The 20,579-nt window shown below is 43.3% G+C and overlaps 1 protein-coding gene across 2 annotated transcripts in view; it reads right to left on the bottom strand.

The window, feature by feature from the left end:
* LOC123505559 (CTP synthase 1-A-like) overlaps positions 1–20,579 on the bottom strand; it is a 56,231-nt gene that overhangs the window by 29,038 nt on the left and 6,614 nt on the right. For both annotated transcript variants that reach the window (XM_045257022.1, XM_045257020.1), the window contains exons 8-10: positions 19,286–19,423; positions 18,881–19,090; positions 18,473–18,625 (exon numbers count right to left, since the gene is read on the bottom strand). In XM_045257022.1, the coding sequence (XP_045112957.1) occupies positions 18,473–18,625; positions 18,881–19,090; positions 19,286–19,423 (501 nt within the window). The remainder of the gene's footprint in view (positions 1–18,472; positions 18,626–18,880; positions 19,091–19,285; positions 19,424–20,579) is intronic.

The raw sequence follows: 20,579 nt of genomic DNA, 5'->3' as shown, positions 1-20,579 counted from the left end.
TAGCAGCTTGTCTCCATGTCAGCAGGAGGAGGCGGACACCAGGATGATGTTGCACCTGTATCACGCTGCTCAGCAAGGTCACACCAAAGCCTACCTCAGGACTGTGGACAGTGCTGTGGTTGTACTTGCCATTAATCTTTTCCAAAAGCTAGGCCTAACACAGCTCTGGATTGGTTTTGGCCATGGGAAGGCCTATAAGGATATTTCTATCCACTCTGTTGTTGAGATGCTTGACCCTCAACACATCATAGCTCTGCCGTTCTTCCATGCCATTACAGGCTGTGATGTCGTGTCATCCTTGTATGGTATAGGAAAGAAGACTGCTTGGAGCGCTTGGGGTGCCCTCCCTCAAGTTACTGAGACCTTTGTTGCATTAACACAAGATCCCTTATCTGTCACACTTAAATCTAAGCACATGCAAAACTTAGAACGCTGGGTTGTACTCATGTACTGTAAAAACAGTAACAGCAACTCACTGAATGAGGCAAGGAAGCAAATGTTCACTAGAGGTCTTAAAGACCTTGACAGCATTCCGCCAACAAAGCATGCTTTCTTCCAGCATATCAAGCGAACACTTCTGTGTGTTGCATTTGTGTGGAACAAAGCGCTCCTCAAAACTCCAGAAATCCCAAATCCTGGTGACTGGGGCTGGAGATGGAATGCCCGAACCAGAGAATGGGTTCCACACTGGACAGACCTGCCAGAAGTGAGTCAGGCATGCTCTCTGCTTCTAAATTGTGGCTGCACTGAGGCCTGCAGGGCAACTGCAAGTGCTGGGGAGCTCAGCTTCATTGCACATCACTGTGCAAGAGTGGAGGAGGTTGTACCAACAGTGACAACACAGTCTAGATTCACATTGCAACTTACTCTTAGGTTTTACAAATTATGCTGAGTAAGTAGGTTTGGTGTTTGCAATTCACTTCCTCTTAATTTTCTCTTGTTCATCATTCAATTTTAAGGTTAAGTGCAGATTTTTAAGACCTGCATTTCATTGATTTCATTCATTTATTGATTGATTGTTGCCTTTCTGCAAATATACTTTGAACATGTAATGCAAGCCATCTTGCATCTGAAGTTTAGATGATCGAGTATAGCCATACAATGCCCATACATCTCTCTCTCTCTCTCTTTCTCTATATGTATATATTATGTGTCATTTAAACACAGCAATATATCAGATATCTACTAAACCAGCCATCAGAAGTGTTTTTAAACCTAATAAATGGACTTATCATGCCAAAATAAGTAGGCAATGGGTATGAGCATGATGCTCTATTGTAAATAGAATCTGAGATATCACATCTGTAGCTCCGCATGGTGGCCATATTGGATATCTCTTAAACCAGCCATCAAAAGTGTTTTGGAACCTGATAAATGGCTTTGTCATGTCAAAATATGTAGAAAAAGAGGTATTGCATGATGTTCTAGTGTAAATAGAAGCTGAAATACAATATCGTCAGTGTCGCATGGCGGCCATATTGAATTTAGTGCAAACCGGCCACCAGGGGGCAGGCCCACTTTGTTTGCGATGGTTTTTGAAAACCTTATGGCCATATCTACATCCATGCCAAATTTCAAAAACTTATCACCAAATGCACAATTCTTATGAATTCCCTCTACGCTATCAAGCATATTGTGTCCAGTGCTTATCATCCGCAGTCTCAGGGAGCCCTGGAGAGACATCATCAAACTCTCAAGACCATGCTCAAGAGTTTCTGCATGGAGAGAGATAAGGATTGGGACGAGGGTGTCCCTTTTGTCTTATTTGCGGTGAGAGAAGTGCCCACTGAGTCCTTGGGTTTCTCCTGCTGTTGATCCTCCCTTCACGAGGGTTTTGATTGATATAGTAGATCCTCTGTCTACTACCAGGGCTGGTCACAAGTATCTGTTGACCATAATGGATGTTACCACGCGTTACCCTGAAGCAATTCCCCCTGAGAAGCACTCACTCTAAGGTGGTGCTGAAGGCTTTGTTAACCTTCTTTACACACTTTGAATTGCCAGCAGAGCTGCAGTCCGATCAGGGGACCAACTTTACTTCAAAGTTGATTAAGGATATGATGACTGCGTGGGGGATCATAGCGGAGAGGGAATTTGTCAAAATCCAGAAGGATTGTGCATTTAGTGATAAGTTTTTGAAATTTGGCATGGTGGAAGATATGGCCATAAGGTTTTCAAAAACCATCGCAAACAAAGTGGGCCTGCCCCCCTGGTGGCTGGTTTGCACTAAATTCAGTATGGCCACCATGCGACACTGACGATATTGTATTTCAGCTTCTATTTACACTAGAACATCATGCAATACCTCTTTTTCTACATATTTTGACATGACAAAGCCATTTATCAGGTTCCAAAACACTTTTGATGGCTGGTTTAAGAGATATCCAATATGGCCACCATGCGGAGCTACAGATGTGATATCTCAGATTCTATTTACAATAGAGCATCATGCTCATACCCATTGCCTACTTATTTTGGCATGATAAGTCCATTTATTAGGTTTAAAACACTTCTGATGGCTGGTTTAGTAGATATCTGATATATTGCTGTGTTTAAATGACATATAATATATACATATAGAGAAGAGAGAGAGAGAGAGATGTATGGGCATTGTATGGCTATACTCGATCATCTAAACTTCAGATGCAAGATGGCTTATGTTACATGTTCAAAGTATATTTGCAGAAAGGCAACAATCAATCAATAAATGAATGAAATCAATGAAATGCAGGTCTTAAAATCTGCACTTAACCTTAAAATTGAATGATGAACAAGAGAAAATTAAGAGGAAGTGAATTGCAAACACCAAACCTACTTACTCAGCATAATTTGTAAAACCTAAGAGTAAGTTGCAATGTGAATCTAGACTGTGTTGTCACTGTTGGTACAACCTCCTCCACACTTGCACAGTGATGTGCAATGAAGCTGAGCTCCCAGCACTTGCAGTTGCCCCTGCAGGCCTCAGTGCAGCCACAATTTAGAAGCAGAGAGCATGCCTGACTCACTTCTGGCAGGTCTGTCCAGTGTGGAACCCATTCTCTGGTTCGGGCATTCCATCTCCAGCCCCAGTCACCAGGATTTGGGATTTCTGGAGTTTTGAGGAGCGCCAGAGAACTAGGGTCTCACCTAAAGTTCCTCTACCCAAAGGTGCTGAGTGGCAGAAGTTCCTCAAAGATGGTAGGAACAAGGAGGACCTCTTCCAGTTTCTGAGTGGGGAACTGCAGAAATGTGCCAGTACTCCTGACACACAGTTCCACCTGTTCACCACTAAGGGGAAACTTGTCCTGACCAACAGGCAGATTGAAGTTAGCAGCTTGTCTCCATGTCAGCAGGAGGAGGCGGACACCAGGATGATGTTGCACCTGTATCACGCTGCTCAGCAAGGTCACACCAAAGCCTACCTCAGGACTGTGGACAGTGCTGTGGTTGTACTTGCCATTAATCTTTTCCAAAAGCTAGGCCTAACACAGCTCTGGATTGGTTTTGGCCATGGGAAGGCCTATAAGGATATTTCTATCCACTCTGTTGTTGAGATGCTTGACCCTCAACACATCATAGCTCTGCCGTTCTTCCATGCCATTACAGGCTGTGATGTCGTGTCATCCTTGTATGGTATAGGAAAGAAGACTGCTTGGAGCGCTTGGGGTGCCCTCCCTCAAGTTACTGAGACCTTTGTTGCATTAACACAAGATCCCTTATCTGTCACACTTAAATCTAAGCACATGCAAAACTTAGAACGCTGGGTTGTACTCATGTACTGTAAAAACAGTAACAGCAACTCACTGAATGAGGCAAGGAAGCAAATGTTCACTAGAGGTCTTAAAGACCTTGACAGCATTCCGCCAACAAAGCATGCTTTCTTCCAGCATATCAAGCGAACACTTCTGTGTGTTGCATTTGTGTGGAACAAAGCGCCTCAAAACTCCAGAAATCCCAAATCCTGGTGACTGGGGCTGGAGATGGAATGCCCGAACCAGAGAATGGGTTCCACACTGGACAGACCTGCCAGAAGTGAGTCAGGCATGCTCTCTGCTTCTAAATTGTGGCTGCACTGAGGCCTGCAGGGGCAACTGCAAGTGCTGGGAGCTCAGCTTCATTGCACATCACTGTGCAAGAGTGGAGGAGGTTGTACCAACAGTGACAACACAGTCTAGATTCACATTGCAACTTACTCTTAGGTTTTACAAATTATGCTGAGTAAGTAGGTTTGGTGTTTGCAATTCACTTCCTCTTAATTTTCTCTTGTTCATCATTCAATTTTAAGGTTAAGTGCAGATTTTTAAGACCTGCATTTCATTGATTTCATTCATTTATTGATTGATTGTTGCCTTTCTGCAAATATACTTTGAACATGTAATGCAAGCCATCTTGCATCTGAAGTTTAGATGATCGAGTATAGCCATACAATGCCCATACATCTCTCTCTCTCTTTCTCTATATGTATATATTATGTGTCATTTAAACACAGCAATATATCAGATATCTACTAAACCAGCCATCAGAAGTGTTTTTAAACCTAATAAATGGACTTATCATGCCAAAATAAGTAGGCAATGGGTATGAGCATGATGCTCTATTGTAAATAGAATCTGAGATATCACATCTGTAGCTCCGCATGGTGGCCATATTGGATATCTCTTAAACCAGCCATCAAAAGTGTTTTGGAACCTGATAAATGGCTTTGTCATGTCAAAATATGTAGAAAAAGAGGTATTGCATGATGTTCTAGTGTAAATAGAAGCTGAAATACAATATCGTCAGTGTCGCATGGCGGCCATATTGAATTTAGTGCAAACCGGCCACCAGGGGGCAGGCCCACTTTGTTTGCGATGGTTTTTGAAAACCTTATGGCCATATCTACATCCATGCCAAATTTCAAAAACTTATCACCAAATGCACAATTCTTATGAATTCCTCTACGCTATCAAGCATATTGTGTCCAGTGCTTATCATCCGCAGTCTCAGGGAGCCCTGGAGAGACATCATCAAACTCTCAAGACCATGCTCAAGAGTTTCTGCATGGAGAGAGATAAGGATTGGGACGAGGGTGTCCCTTTTGTCTTATTTGCGGTGAGAGAAGTGCCCACTGAGTCCTTGGGTTTCTCCTGCTGTTGATCCTCCCTTCACGAGGGTTTTGATTGATATAGTAGATCCTCTGTCTACTACCAGGGCTGGTCACAAGTATCTGTTGACCATAATGGATGTTACCATGCGTTACCCTGAAGCAATTCCCCTGAGAAGCACTCACTCTAAGGTGGTGCTGAAGGCTTTGTTAACCTTCTTTACACACTTTGAATTGCCAGCAGAGCTGCAGTCCGATCATGGGACCAACTTTACTTCAAAGTTGATTAAGGATATGATGACTGCGTGGGGGATCAAGCATATTGTGTCCAGTGCTTATCATCCGCAGTCTCAGGGAGCCCTGGAGAGACATCATCAAACTCTCAAGACCATGCTCAAGAGTTTCTGCATGGAGAGAGATAAGGATTGGGACGAGGGTGTCCCTTTTGTCTTATTTGCGGTGAGAGAAGTGCCCACTGAGTCCTTGGGTTTCTCCTGCTGTTGATCCTCCCTTCACGAGGGTTTTGATTGATATAGTAGATCCTCTGTCTACTACCAGGGCTGGTCACAAGTATCTGTTGACCATAATGGATGTTACCACGCTACCCTGAAGCAATTCCCTGAGAAGCACTCACTCTAAGGTGGTGCTGAAGGCTTTGTTAACCTTCTTTACACACTTTGAATTGCCAGCAGAGCTGCAGTCCGATCAGGGGACCAACTTTACTTCAAAGTTGATTAAGGATATGATGACTGCGTGGGGATCATAGCGAGAGGGAATTTGTCAAAATCCAGAAGGATTGTGCATTTAGTGATAAGTTTTGAAATTTGGCATGGTGGAAGATATGGCCATAAGGTTTTCAAAAACCATCGCAAACAAAGTGGGCCTGCCCCCTGGTGGCTGGTTTGCACTAAATTCAGTATGGCCACCATGCGACACTGACGATATTGTATTTCAGCTTCTATTTACACTAGAACATCATGCAATACCTCTTTTTCTACATATTTTGACATGACAAAGCCATTTATCAGGTTCCAAAACACTTTTGATGGCTGGTTTAAGAGATATCCAATATGGCCACCATGCGGAGCTACAGATGTGATATCTCAGATTCTATTTACAATAGAGCATCATGCTCATACCCATTGCCTACTTATTTTGGCATGATAAGTCCATTTATTAGGTTTAAAACACTTCTGATGGCTGGTTTAGTAGATATCTGATATATTGCTGTGTTTAAATGACATATAATATATACATATAGAGAAAGAGAGAGAGAGAGATGTATGGGCATTGTATGGCTATACTCGATCATCTAAACTTCAGATGCAAGATGGCTTATGTTACATGTTCAAAGTATATTTGCAGAAAGGCAACAATCAATCAATAAATGAATGAAATCAATGAAATGCAGGTCTTAAAATCTGCACTTAACCTTAAAATTGAATGATGAACAAGAGAAAATTAAGAGGAAGTGAATTGCAAACACCAAACCTACTTACTCAGCATAATTTGTAAAACCTAAGAGTAAGTTGCAATGTGAATCTAGACTGTGTTGTCACTGTTGGTACAACCTCCTCCACACTTGCACAGTGATGTGCAATGAAGCTGAGCTCCCAGCACTTGCAGTTGCCCCTGCAGGCCTCAGTGCAGCCACAATTTAGAAGCAGAGAGCATGCCTGACTCACTTCTGGCAGGTCTGTCCAGTGTGGAACCCATTCTCTGGTTCGGGCATTCCATCTCCAGCCCCAGTCACCAGGATTTGGGATTTCTGGAGTTTTGAGGAGCGCCAGAGAACTAGGGTCTCACCTAAAGTTCCTCTACCCAAAGGTGCTGAGTGGCAGAAGTTCCTCAAAGATGGTAGGAACAAGGAGGACCTCTTCCAGTTTCTGAGTGGGGAACTGCAGAAATGTGCCAGTACTCCTGACACACAGTTCCACCTGTTCACCACTAAGGGGAAACTTGTCCTGACCAACAGGCAGATTGAAGTTAGCAGCTTGTCTCCATGTCAGCAGGAGGAGGCGGACACCAGGATGATGTTGCACCTGTATCACGCTGCTCAGCAAGGTCACACCAAAGCCTACCTCAGGACTGTGGACAGTGCTGTGGTTGTACTTGCCATTAATCTTTTCCAAAAGCTAGGCCTAACACAGCTCTGGATTGGTTTTGGCCATGGGAAGGCCTATAAGGATATTTCTATCCACTCTGTTGTTGAGATGCTTGACCCTCAACACATCATAGCTCTGCCGTTCTTCCATGCCATTACAGGCTGTGATGTCGTGTCATCCTTGTATGGTATAGGAAAGAAGACTGCTTGGAGCGCTTGGGGTGCCCTCCCTCAAGTTACTGAGACCTTTGTTGCATTAACACAAGATCCCTTATCTGTCACACTTAAATCTAAGCACATGCAAAACTTAGAACGCTGGGTTGTACTCATGTACTGTAAAAACAGTAACAGCAACTCACTGAATGAGGCAAGGAAGCAAATGTTCACTAGAGGTCTTAAAGACCTTGACAGCATTCCGCCAACAAAGCATGCTTTCTTCCAGCATATCAAGCGAACACTTCTGTGTGTTGCATTTGTGTGGAACAAAGCGCCTCAAAACTCCAGAAATCCCAAATCCTGGTGACTGGGGCTGGAGATGGAATGCCCGAACCAGAGAATGGGTTCCACACTGGACAGACCTGCCAGAAGTGAGTCAGGCATGCTCTCTGCTTCTAAATTGTGGCTGCACTGAGGCCTGCAGGGCAACTGCAAGTGCTGGGGAGCTCAGCTTCATTGCACATCACTGTGCAAGAGTGGAGGAGGTTGTACCAACAGTGACAACACAGTCTAGATTCACATTGCAACTTACTCTTAGGTTTTACAAATTATGCTGAGTAAGTAGGTTTGGTGTTTGCAATTCACTTCCTCTTAATTTTCTCTTGTTCATCATTCAATTTTAAGGTTAAGTGCAGATTTTTAAGACCTGCATTTCATTGATTTCATTCATTTATTGATTGATTGTTGCCTTTCTGCAAATATACTTTGAACATGTAATGCAAGCCATCTTGCATCTGAAGTTTAGATGATCGAGTATAGCCATACAATGCCCATACATCTCTCTCTCTCTCTCTTTCTCTATATGTATATATTATGTGTCATTTAAACACAGCAATATATCAGATATCTACTAAACCAGCCATCAGAAGTGTTTTTAAACCTAATAAATGGACTTATCATGCCAAAATAAGTAGGCAATGGGTATGAGCATGATGCTCTATTGTAAATAGAATCTGAGATATCACATCTGTAGCTCCGCATGGTGGCCATATTGGATATCTCTTAAACCAGCCATCAAAAGTGTTTTGGAACCTGATAAATGGCTTTGTCATGTCAAAATATGTAGAAAAAGAGGTATTGCATGATGTTCTAGTGTAAATAGAAGCTGAAATACAATATCGCCAGTGTCGCATGGCGGCCATATTGAATTTAGTGCAAACCGGCCACCAGGGGGCAGGCCCACTTTGTTTGCGATGGTTTTTGAAAACCTTATGGCCATATCTACATCCATGCCAAATTTCAAAAACTTATCACCAAATGCACAATTCTTATGAATTCTCACGCTATCAAGCATATTGTGTCCAGTGCTTATCATCCGCAGTCTCAGGGAGCCCTGGAGAGACATCATCAAACTCTCAAGACCATGCTCAAGAGTTTCTGCATGGAGAGAGATAAGGATTGGGACGAGGGTGTCCTTTGTCTTATTTATGTGAGAGAAGTGCCCACTGAGTCCTTGGGTTTCTCCTGCTGTTGATCCTCCCTTCACGAGGGTTTTGATTGATATAGTAGATCCTCTGTCTACTACCAGGGCTGGTCACAAGTATCTGTTGACCATAATGGATGTTACCACGCTACCCTGAAGCAATTCCCCTGAGAAGCACTCACTCTAAGGTGGTGCTGAAGGCTTTGTTAACCTTCTTTACACACTTTGAATTGCCAGCAGAGCTGCAGTCCGATCATGGGACCAACTTTACTTCAAAGTTGATTAAGGATATGATGACTGCGTGGGGGATCAAGCATATTGTGTCCAGTGCTTATCATCCGCAGTCTCAGGGAGCCCTGGAGAGACATCATCAAACTCTCAAGACCATGCTCAAGAGTTTCTGCATGGAGAGATAAGGATTGGGACGAGGGTGTCCCTTTGTCTTATTTGCGGTGAGAGAAGTGCCCACTGAGTCCTTGGGTTTCTCCTGCTGTTGATCCTCCCTTCACGAGGGTTTTGATTGATATAGTAGATCCTCTGTCTACTACCAGGGCTGGTCACAAGTATCTGTTGACCATAATGGATGTTACCACGCGTTACCCTGAAGCAATTCCCCTGAGAAGCACTCACTCTAAGGTGGTGCTGAAGGCTTTGTTAACCTTCTTTACACACTTTGAATTGCCAGCAGAGCTGCAGTCCGATCAGGGACCAACTTTACTTCAAAGTTGATTAAGGATATGATGACTGCGTGGGGATCATAGCGGAGAGGAATTTGTCAAAATCCAGAAGGATTGTGCATTTAGTGATAAGTTTTGAAATTTGGCATGGTGGAAGATATGGCCATAAGGTTTTCAAAAACCATCGCAAACAAAGTGGGCCTGCCCCCTGGTGGCTGGTTTGCACTAAATTCAGTATGGCCACCATGCGACACTGACGATATTGTATTTCAGCTTCTATTTACACTAGAACATCATGCAATACCTCTTTTTCTACATATTTTGACATGACAAAGCCATTTATCAGGTTCCAAAACACTTTTGATGGCTGGTTTAAGAGATATCCAATATGGCCACCATGCAGAGCTACAGATGTGATATCTCAGATTCTATTTACAATAGAGCATCATGCTCATACCCATTGCCTACTTATTTTGGCATGATAAGTCCATTTATTAGGTTTAAAACACTTCTGATGGCTGGTTTAGTAGATATCTGATATATTGCTGTGTTTAAATGACATATAATATATACATATAGAGAAAGAGAGAGAGAGAGATGTATGGGCATTGTATGGCTATACTCGATCATCTAAACTTCAGATGCAAGATGGCTTATGCTTACATGTTCAAAGTATATTTGCAGAAAGGCAACAATCAATCAATAAATGAATGAAATCAATGAAATGCAGGTCTTAAAATCTGCACTTAACCTTAAAATTGAATGATGAACAAGAGAAAATTAAGAGGAAGTGAATTGCAAACACCAAACCTACTTACTCAGCATAATTTGTAAAACCTAAGAGTAAGTTGCAATGTGAATCTAGACTGTGTTGTCACTGTTGGTACAACCTCCTCCACACTTGCACAGTGATGTGCAATGAAGCTGAGCTCCCAGCACTTGCAGTTGCCCCTGCAGGCCTCAGTGCAGCCACAATTTAGAAGCAGAGAGCATGCCTGACTCACTTCTGGCAGGTCTGTCCAGTGTGGAACCCATTCTCTGGTTCGGGCATTCCATCTCCAGCCCCAGTCACCAGGATTTGGGATTTCTGGAGTTTTGAGGAGCGCCAGAGAACTAGGGTCTCACCTAAAGTTCCTCTACCCAAAGGTGCTGAGTGGCAGAAGTTCCTCAAAGATGGTAGGAACAAGGAGGACCTCTTCCAGTTTCTGAGTGGGGAACTGCAGAAATGTGCCAGTACTCCTGACACACAGTTCCACCTGTTCACCACTAAGGGGAACTTGTCCTGACCAACAGGCAGATTGAAGTTAGCAGCTTGTCTCCATGTCAGCAGGAGGAGGCGGACACCAGGATGATGTTGCACCTGTATCACGCTGCTCAGCAAGGTCACACCAAAGCCTACCTCAGGACTGTGGACAGTGCTGTGGTTGTACTTGCCATTAATCTTTTCCAAAAGCTAGGCCTAACACAGCTCTGGATTGGTTTTGGCCATGGGAAGGCCTATAAGGATATTTCTATCCACTCTGTTGTTGAGATGCTTGACCCTCAACACATCATAGCTCTGCCGTTCTTCCATGCCATTACAGGCTGTGATGTCGTGTCATCCTTGTATGGTATAGGAAAGAAGACTGCTTGGAGCGCTTGGGGTGCCCTCCCTCAAGTTACTGAGACCTTTGTTGCATTAACACAAGATCCCTTATCTGTCACACTTAAATCTAAGCACATGCAAAACTTAGAACGCTGGGTTGTACTCATGTACTGTAAAAACAGTAACAGCAACTCACTGAATGAGGCAAGGAAGCAAATGTTCACTAGAGGTCTTAACCCGTATGTGGTCAATCACGTACAAGTACGTGAAATCGGAGGTTACTTCCTGTGGTCAATCACGCAAGCACGTCGTCACTTTCCCGCCTTCTACTACTTCCAAATGCCTTTTGCTTACATGAATTATTTTTCTGTATGTGTCTAGCATATTTTAGCACGGCTTCCTGCCATTTGAACACGTGCGTGAGCCTCCCCGAACCCCTCTCACTGGGCACGCTGCTGCTTCCCGCCGGAGCGTCCCCATCCATCACTTGGCTATGAGTCACAATGGCAGGAACGCCACCGCCTCTAACTTTCGCTGAGATTGATGAGCTGTTATGTCATAGATTATCATTTATAGTGTAAATAATGTGAAGGAAGCCAAAGGGTACTTGTAGTGTTAGACAAAAAAATATAATTATTTTGTAATAAAACTGCTTCATTTAAAAAAGGAAATTAACTATATATGAAAACATGCAACTGTCTTAGATAATAAGGACCCATAATACACTTACTTATCGTAGATTATCATTTATAGCTCTTAAAAGGTCGGTAAACAACAAAAAATCAAGAAAAGCAAAAATCGTACGTCTGGCAGCACCGCACAGTGAGCCAAGTTTAAAGCCCCAACAGGACATTTAAAAATGCCAATTTTGAACTTTAACTTATTTTGTTTTAGTTTTGTGATCATTTTCATACATATGGAACAATAAACAAAAAAGTGATTTTTGGTGACCAGGATGAGTATATGTGATGTAAAGGTATGTTGACCTCTTATGGGTTAAAGACCTTGACAGCATTCCGCCAACAAAGCATGCTTTCTTCCAGCATATCAAGCGAACACTTCTGTGTGTTGCATTTGTGTGGAACAAAGCGCTCCTCAAAACTCCAGAAATCCCAAATCCTGGTGACTGGGGCTGGAGATGGAATGCCCGAACCAGAGAATGGGTTCCACACTGGACAGACCTGCCAGAAGTGAGTCAGGCATGCTCTCTGCTTCTAAATTGTGGCTGCACTGAGGCCTGCAGGGGCAACTGCAAGTGCTGGGAGCTCAGCTTCATTGCACATCACTGTGCAAGTGTGGAGGAGGTTGTACCAACAGTGACAACACAGTCTAGATTCACATTGCAACTTACTCTTAGGTTTTACAAATTATGCTGAGTAAGTAGGTTTGGTGTTTGCAATTCACTTCCTCTTAATTTTCTCTTGTTCATCATTCAATTTTAAGGTTAAGTGCAGATTTTTAAGACCTGCATTTCATTGATTTCATTCATTTATTGATTGATTGTTGCCTTTCTGCAAATATACTTTGAACATGTAATGCAAGCCATCTTGCATCTGAAGTTTAGATGATCGAGTATAGCCATACAATGCCCATACATCTCTCTCTCTCTTTCTCTATATGTATATATTATGTGTCATTTAAACACAGCAATATATCAGATATCTACTAAACCAGCCATCAGAAGTGTTTTTAAACCTAATAAATGGACTTATCATGCCAAAATAAGTAGGCAATGGGTATGAGCATGATGCTCTATTGTAAATAGAATCTGAGATATCACATCTGTAGCTCCGCATGGTGGCCATATTGGATATCTCTTAAACCAGCCATCAAAAGTGTTTTGGAACCTGATAAATGGCTTTGTCATGTCAAAATATGTAGAAAAAGAGGTATTGCATGATGTTCTAGTGTAAATAGAAGCTGAAATACAATATCGTCAGTGTCGCATGGCGGCCATATTGAATTTAGTGCAAACCGGCCACCAGGGGGCAGGCCCACTTTGTTTGCGATGGTTTTTGAAAACCTTATGGCCATATCTACATCCATGCCAAATTTCAAAAACTTATCACCAAATGCACAATTCTTATGAATTCCTCACGCTATCAAGCATATTGTGTCCAGTGCTTATCATCCGCAGTCTCAGGAGCCCTGAGAGACATCATCAAACTCTCAAGACCATGCTCAAGAGTTTCTGCATGGAGAGATAAGGATTGGGACGAGGTGTCCCTTTGTCTTATTTGCGGTGAGAGAAGTGCCCACTGAGTCCTTGGGTTTCTCCTGCTGTTGATCCTCCCTTCACGAGGGTTTTGATTGATATAGTAGATCCTCTGTCTACTACCAGGGCTGGTCACAAGTATCTGTTGACCATAATGGATGTTACCACGCGTTACCCTGAAGCAATTCCCCTGAGAAGCACTCACTCTAAGGTGGTGCTGAAGGCTTTGTTAACCTTCTTTACACACTTTGAATTGCCAGCAGAGCTGCAGTCCGATCATGGGACAAACTTTACTTCAAAGTTGATTAAGGATATGATGACTGCATGGGGGATCAAGCATATTGTGTCCAGTGCTTATCATCCACAGTCTCAGGGAGCCCTGGAGAGACATCATCAAACTCTCAAGACCATGCTCAAGAGTTTCTGCATGGAGAGAGATAAGGATTGGGACGAGGGTGTCCCTTTTGTCTTATTTGCGGTGAGAGAAGTGCCCACTGAGTCCTTGGGTTTCTCCTGCTGTTGATCCTCCCTTCACGAGGGTTTTGATTGATATAGTAGATCCTCTGCCTACTACCAGGGCTGGTCACAAGTATCTGTTGACCATAATGGATGTTACCACGCGTTACCCTGAAGCAATTCCCCTGAGAAGCACTCACTCTAAGGTGGTGCTGAAGGCTTTGTTAACCTTCTTTACACACTTTGAATTGCCAGCAGAGCTGCAGTCCGATCATGGGACCAACTTTACTTCAAAGTTGATTAAGGATATGATGACTGCGTGGGGGATCAAGCATATTGTGTCCAGTGCTTATCATCCGCAGTCTCAGGGAGCCCTGGAGAGACATCATCAAACTCTCAAGACCATGCTCAAGAGTTTCTGCATGGAGAGATAAGGATTGGGACGAGGGTGTCCCTTTTGTCTTATTTGTGGTGAGAGAAGTGCCCACTGAGTCCTTGGGTTTCTCCTGCTGTTGATCCTCCCTTCACGAGGGTTTTGATTGATATAGTAGATCCTCTGCCTACTACCAGGGCTGGTCACAAGTATTTGTTGACCATAATGGATGTTACCACGCGTTACCCTGAAGCAATTCCCCTGAGAAGCACTCACTCTAAGGTGGTGCTGAAGGCTTTGTTAACCTTCTTTACACACTTTGAATTGCCAGCAGAGCTGCAGTCCGATCATGGGACCAACTTTACTTCAAAGTTGATTAAGGATATGATGACTGCGTGGGGGATCAAGCATATTGTGTCCAGTGCTTATCATCCACAGTATCAGGGAGCCCTGGAGAGACATCATCAAACTCTCAAGACCATGCTCAAGAGTTTCTGCATGGAGAGAGATAAGGATTGGGACGAGGGTGTCCCTTTTGTCTTATTTGCGGTGAGAGAAGTGCCCACTGAGTCCTTGGGTTTCTCCTGCTGTTGATCCTCCCTTCACGAGGGTTTTGATTGATATAGTAGATCCTCTGCCTACTACCAGGGCTGGTCACAAGTATTTGTTGACCATAATGGATGTTACCACGCATTACCCTGAAGCAATTCCCCTGAGAAGCACTCACTCTAAGGTGGTGCTGAAGGCTTTGTTAACCTTCTTTACACACTTTGAATTGCCAGCAGAGCTGCAGTCCGATCATGGGACCAACTTTACTTCAAAGTTGATTAAGGATATGATGACTGCGTGGGGGATCAAGCATATTGTGTCCAGTGCTTATCATCCAGTCTCAGGGAGCCCTGGAGAGACATCATCAAACTCTCAAGACCATGCTCAAGAGTTTCTGCATGGAGAGAGATAAGGATTGGGACGAGGGTGTCCCTTTTGTCTTATTTGCGGTGAGAGAAGTGCCCACTGAGTCCTTGGGTTTCTCCTGCTGTTGATCCTCCCTTCACGAGGGTTTTGATTGATATAGTAGATCCTCTGCCTACTACCAGGGCTGGTCACAAGTATTTGTTGACCATAATGGATGTTACCATGCGTTACCCTGAAGCAATTCCCCTGAGAAGCACTCACTCTCTACCTGTGTCTGTATTTCCACCTGCCTATGACTTAAACTCTTTCAAAAGAGGAGTGTCAAGACACCTCTTACGTTAACTGGACCCTCCTTTTAGATTTTTGTTTTCTCTTTCTACTTCCTCTTAACAAGCGGGATTTTTTTCCAACACTTTGTTTGCCCTTGGCCAGTGCCCTTGTAATGTAAAAAAAAAAAAAAAAAAAAAAAAAAAACTCTAAGGTGGTGCTGAAGGCTTTGTTAACCTTCTTTACACACTTTGAATTGCCAGCAGAGCTGCAGTCCGATCATGGGACCAACTTTACTTCAAAGTTGATTAAGGATATGATGACTGTGTGGGGGATCAAGCATATTGTGTCCAGTGCTTATCATCCACAGTCTCAGGGAGCCCTGGAGAGACATCATCAAACTCTCAAGACCATGCTCAAGAGTTTCTGCATGGAGAGAGATAAGGATTGGGACGAGGGTGTCCCTTTTGTCTTATTTGCGGTGAGAGAAGTGCCCACTGAGTCCTTGGGTTTCTCCTGCTGTTGATCCTCCCTTCACGAGGGTTTTGATTGATATAGTAGATCCTCTGCCTACTAACTAGGGCTGGTCACAAGTATATGTTGACCATAATGGATGTTACCACGCGTTACCCTGAAGCAATTCCCCTGAGAAGCACTCACTCTAAGGTGGTGCTGAAGGCTTTGTTAACCTTCTTTACACACTTTGAATTGCCAGCAGAGCTGCAGTCCGATCAGGGGACCAACTTTACTTCAAAGTTGATTAAGGATATGATGACTGCGTGGGGGATCAAGCATATTGTGTCCAGTGCTTATCATCCGCAGTCTCAGGGAGCCCTGGAGAGACATCATCAAACTCTCAAGACCATGCTCAAGAGTTTCTGCATGGAGAGAGATAAGGATTGGGACGAGGGTGTCCCTTTTGTCTTATTTGCGGTGAGAGAAGTGCCCACTGAGTCCTTGGGTTTCTCACCCAATCAGCTAGTGTTTGGACACCGAGTGCGTGGACTGCTCGACGTAGTTCGGGAGGCTTAGTGTCAGCCGTCGCCTGAGCGCCCTGTCTCACTGCTTAAGAGCCTCATGAGCAGTCGAGAAATATTAGCCAAGGCATTAGAGGTGGCACAGGCCCACCTGTGTAAGGCCCAGCAGAGTATGAAGGGGTATTATGACCGAAGGGCCGAGTATCGGAGTTTTGCCCCTGGAGCTGAAGTGCTCGTGCTGTTACCACTTCAGGGTCAGCCGCTTGCTGCCCGCTATAGTGGCCCCTATGTTATAGAGAAGAAGGTACTCGACTACTTGGTGGTCACTCCTGACCGACGCAGGAGGGCTCACCTGTGTCACGTTAACATGCTGAAGCCCTATTTTCGTTCTACTAGCCAGAAGGGCTCTTTTAGTTTTGCCGTGCAAGAGGCATCTTCAGTTTTATTTTTCTGCCGGGAGGGAGAGGCTCCAGAAGTTATTGGGCCTGAGCCTGTTGTTTCTACAGGACAGTGGGAGTGGAATAGCCTCCATCTCTTGAAAGAGAAGGTTGAACATTTAGGGGATCAGCAAGATGAGTTGCTTCGGCGGCTGAGGAAGTACTCCTCTGTGTTTAGCAGTGTCCCGGGCAGGACACATTTGATAAAACACGATATTGATGTTGGGGACGAAAAGCCTGTCAAATGGCCCCCATACCGAGTGAGCCCAGGAGTGCAATGTCATAGTAAGATATATAAAAGGAGCAGACAACATTGTGGCCAATTGTCTGTCCCAGGGCCATTCCCTTTAATCAGTTTCATGCCTTTTAAAAAATTTTGTAAATGTTTTGTTTCCAAAATTTTTTCTTTTAAGGGAGGGCGTGTGATGGGCACCGTCTTAATCCCCTTTAATTTATTATTTCATTATATGCGTAGCCTATGGCTACCCATCGCGGGCCCCTCGGGCTGTTCTGCTGAGTAGACAACCCACCTCCCTCTTCTCGCTTCTCGTTGCGAGCGGGACTCAGTACAAAGTTAGCCTTCAGCGGAGATAGACACCCCTCTCGTCGGTCTGGCACAGTGAGAGAGACGCGTGTTGGCTGGACTTTCAAAGTACTCGTTAGTTATCGGTCTGGGAGTTGTGCCCTCCCTTTGAGTAGCTGGCTTGTTACTCGGTAGACCGTGGCTGTAGAACAACGGGCTTGTTGTTCTGAGAAAGTGTGGCCGGTTGGGGCTGCATTTCTCATGCGTTCGTCCACTCGGGTGGGAGCGGGGAGGAGAGACACACTTTGTCTCGTCCTGTTTGTTTGCTGGTGGCCGTGGTCACCAGTGTGGTTTGGTGGGTGGCTGTGTGCCCCCACCATCTTTTGTATAGTTTCAGTAGTATACTGTATTGTAGTGGTAGTAGCCACAAACACTATTGAATGCTGAGAGGCTTCATGTCGGCCAGTGGTGCGTAGTTGTCGTCCGCCAGACTCGTCTGTGACGAGTATCTGGACTCCGTGTATAGCTGTTGTCACCCATAGGTGGTGGTGTCTGGGCTTGTATGTACAACACCGGATGTGCTGTACACATCATATATTGCAGTAGTAGTAGGCTAGGGATGTCAGTCTGACAGATGTTAGGAAGCACTTGTTGTAGTAGGATAGTATAGTAATATAATATACCGTGCGTGTTGTTGCGGTCTGTGAGTTATCACAGTCTGTGGACAAGGCGTGTGGAGAGGCATTAATACTTCATAGAGAAGTGGGTGGAATTGTCCTTGTGGGCAGTTTCTCTAGGGGGTATTAAGGCCTCGCCCTGTTACACATAGCATCTACCATTTATAAATTCTACTTGGTTGGGTACAGGAGGAGAAGGAGTTGCTGAGGAGATTCCCTTACAGTGGGGGAAATTATGCACTGTTGGCGACCTTGAAAGAACCTGAGGGTTACGGCGGCTGCGAGTTATAGTAGTGGGGACTCTGTGAAGTGTTTTATAATTCCCACTGTACTGACCGTAACAAAGTTGGCGACTTTGCCAGAATAACACTCTAGTGAGCTGTAGCAGTTAACCGCAGCCGTGTGGCGTACGTAACAATATATATATATATATATATATATATATATATATATATATATATATATATATATATATATATATATATATATGCATAAACACACACACATACATTTTACTGCATTCAGACCTCTTAGTGCACAGATGGGAAAAAAAAAAAAAACTCACCTTGTGAGATATTCTGGATGGTACTGGCAAGCAACATAATAAGGATGGTTCTCCAACTCCATGATCTCCATGCGCTCTCCATCAACATCTTGACCCACAAATTTCAGTCCTGCTGCTTCTATATCTGCCACTAACTTTGGATTTACTTCAAACCTAAAGAAATGGAAATTGTTATGAGCTATGTCTTTTTACGAGAGAGAGAGAGAGAGAGAGAGAGAGAGAGAGAGAGAGAGAGAGAGAGAGAGAGAGAGAGAGAGAGAGAGAGAGAGAGAGAGAGAGAGAGAGAGAGAGAGAGAGAGAGATATTTAGCAAATGCAAAATAAACAATTCATGTACAAAGTGTGCGAAAATAACACAAAGCTCATGTACAGAATACACAACAAAACCTACAGTAAAGAAATTACAAACCTGTGTCTGTGCCTCTCCTCCACAAAATCCACATTGCCATACAGCTGCCGGAGCTTTGAGTCTTGGGTCTTGAACAGTGTCTGTCTCTTCCCTAGGCGCATAGTTCCTCCAAGTTGTCCTGGGTTGTGTTCGGGCATTTCAATAATGACATGACGAGTTCCATCGGGATACATTTCTTGACTATTGGCATCTCCCCACCCTAGTACATTCCTGAAATTATTCAGTTCAATATATCATGCCAGGCATAAACTATACAGAGATAAATTCACCCTTGGATCACAGCAAATCAATACTAAATCTTTCCTGTTGCAGTGTAATCAGTACTTTTTTTTATTATAGAAAATAACCAACACTGTTCACAATAGACATATATATCATAAGTAAGAGAACATAAAAATACATTACCTGCTGAATTCAATAACAGCAGCTTGTAGACCAAGGCACACTCCAAGCAGGGGCTTCTTCATGGTTCTAGCCCATTTACACACAGCAATTTTCCCCTCCATTCCTCTCTGTCCAAATCCTCCAGGCACAATAATTCCACTGTGTATGCAAAAAAATGTTTTGTTTTAGTAATGAGCCATAAGACCACGCATTGAAGAACAAATCCCAGATTCATATTCCTTTCAACTCTGAAGGCACATAAAAATACAAATAAATAGATTTCAAATGCATGTAAACACATCAAGATTATGGTAAAATTCTGGACTTGGTAAATATATTAATACTATCAATGAATACTGTCAGTTTTATCTTTTACACACACACACACACATCAATTGCTCATTGGTTGGGGAACGTTGGTGACCGAAGCAGGCCAGTGATCATGTGTTTCTGAAACCGAAAGAAGAGAAACGTAATGATGAACAACAAGAAAGAACTCATGAAGAAACAAAAGAAAATCTACATTAATGAAGATATCATGTTTTGTTGCAAGCCAAAGCCAAGATATTGTTCAATTGAGAAACAAATATATACCGGATTATTATAGATTAGAGCCAAATCGCTTTATGTTTGCTATATTGATGCAAAGCAGAAAGGCAGGACTATTAAAAAAATTAGTGCAATTTATTAGTTTTGTTACAAATGTTTAGGTAATTCTTAGTTTTATGTACCTATATTAATCAGGAGCTGTGCTCCACACTAAAAAAAAAAAAAAAAAAAAAAAAAAAAAACAATAAATATATTTTCTTTCTTTCTCCCCCCACCACAATTTTCTGACCATTTTATTACCTACAAATTTCACTACTGTCTTATAATTGTGGTGCAGAGTGTGGTTGTATAGTCTGTTCACTTTAGTCTGAGCCGTGAAGCCGAGCCTCATTTGAAAGGAGGCTGCTGATTGGCTGGCCCCCTCTCTCACTCACCTAGTGTTGAAAGGCTGCGTCATGAATGCTTTGTGGTACATGCTTTTGTTTTATGCGTTATATCTCATCTTATACACATAACAGACAGTTTTTGTTGGTACCGTTACACTTAACAGTAAATGCAGAAGCTTTGATACTCGGGGAAAAACAATTAATAAGCAACTATAAAGAAGTTTTAGCGAGTTGAAGTGGAAAACTTTTCACGACATCTTTATAACATAAATAAAGGAAGCAGATCGTGGATGTAACAAAGAGTATGCTGTTCAGGAAGAAGGCAAGTGCAGAGGATATTAAGTTAGCTCTGAATGATAGAACCAGAATTGCTGAAAAAA

Source organism: Portunus trituberculatus, chromosome 18, assembly GCF_017591435.1.
Source record: "Portunus trituberculatus isolate SZX2019 chromosome 18, ASM1759143v1, whole genome shotgun sequence".
NCBI classification, from domain to species: Eukaryota; Metazoa; Arthropoda; class Malacostraca; order Decapoda; family Portunidae; genus Portunus; species Portunus trituberculatus.
This window is presented reverse-complemented; position numbering and strand designations above follow the sequence as displayed.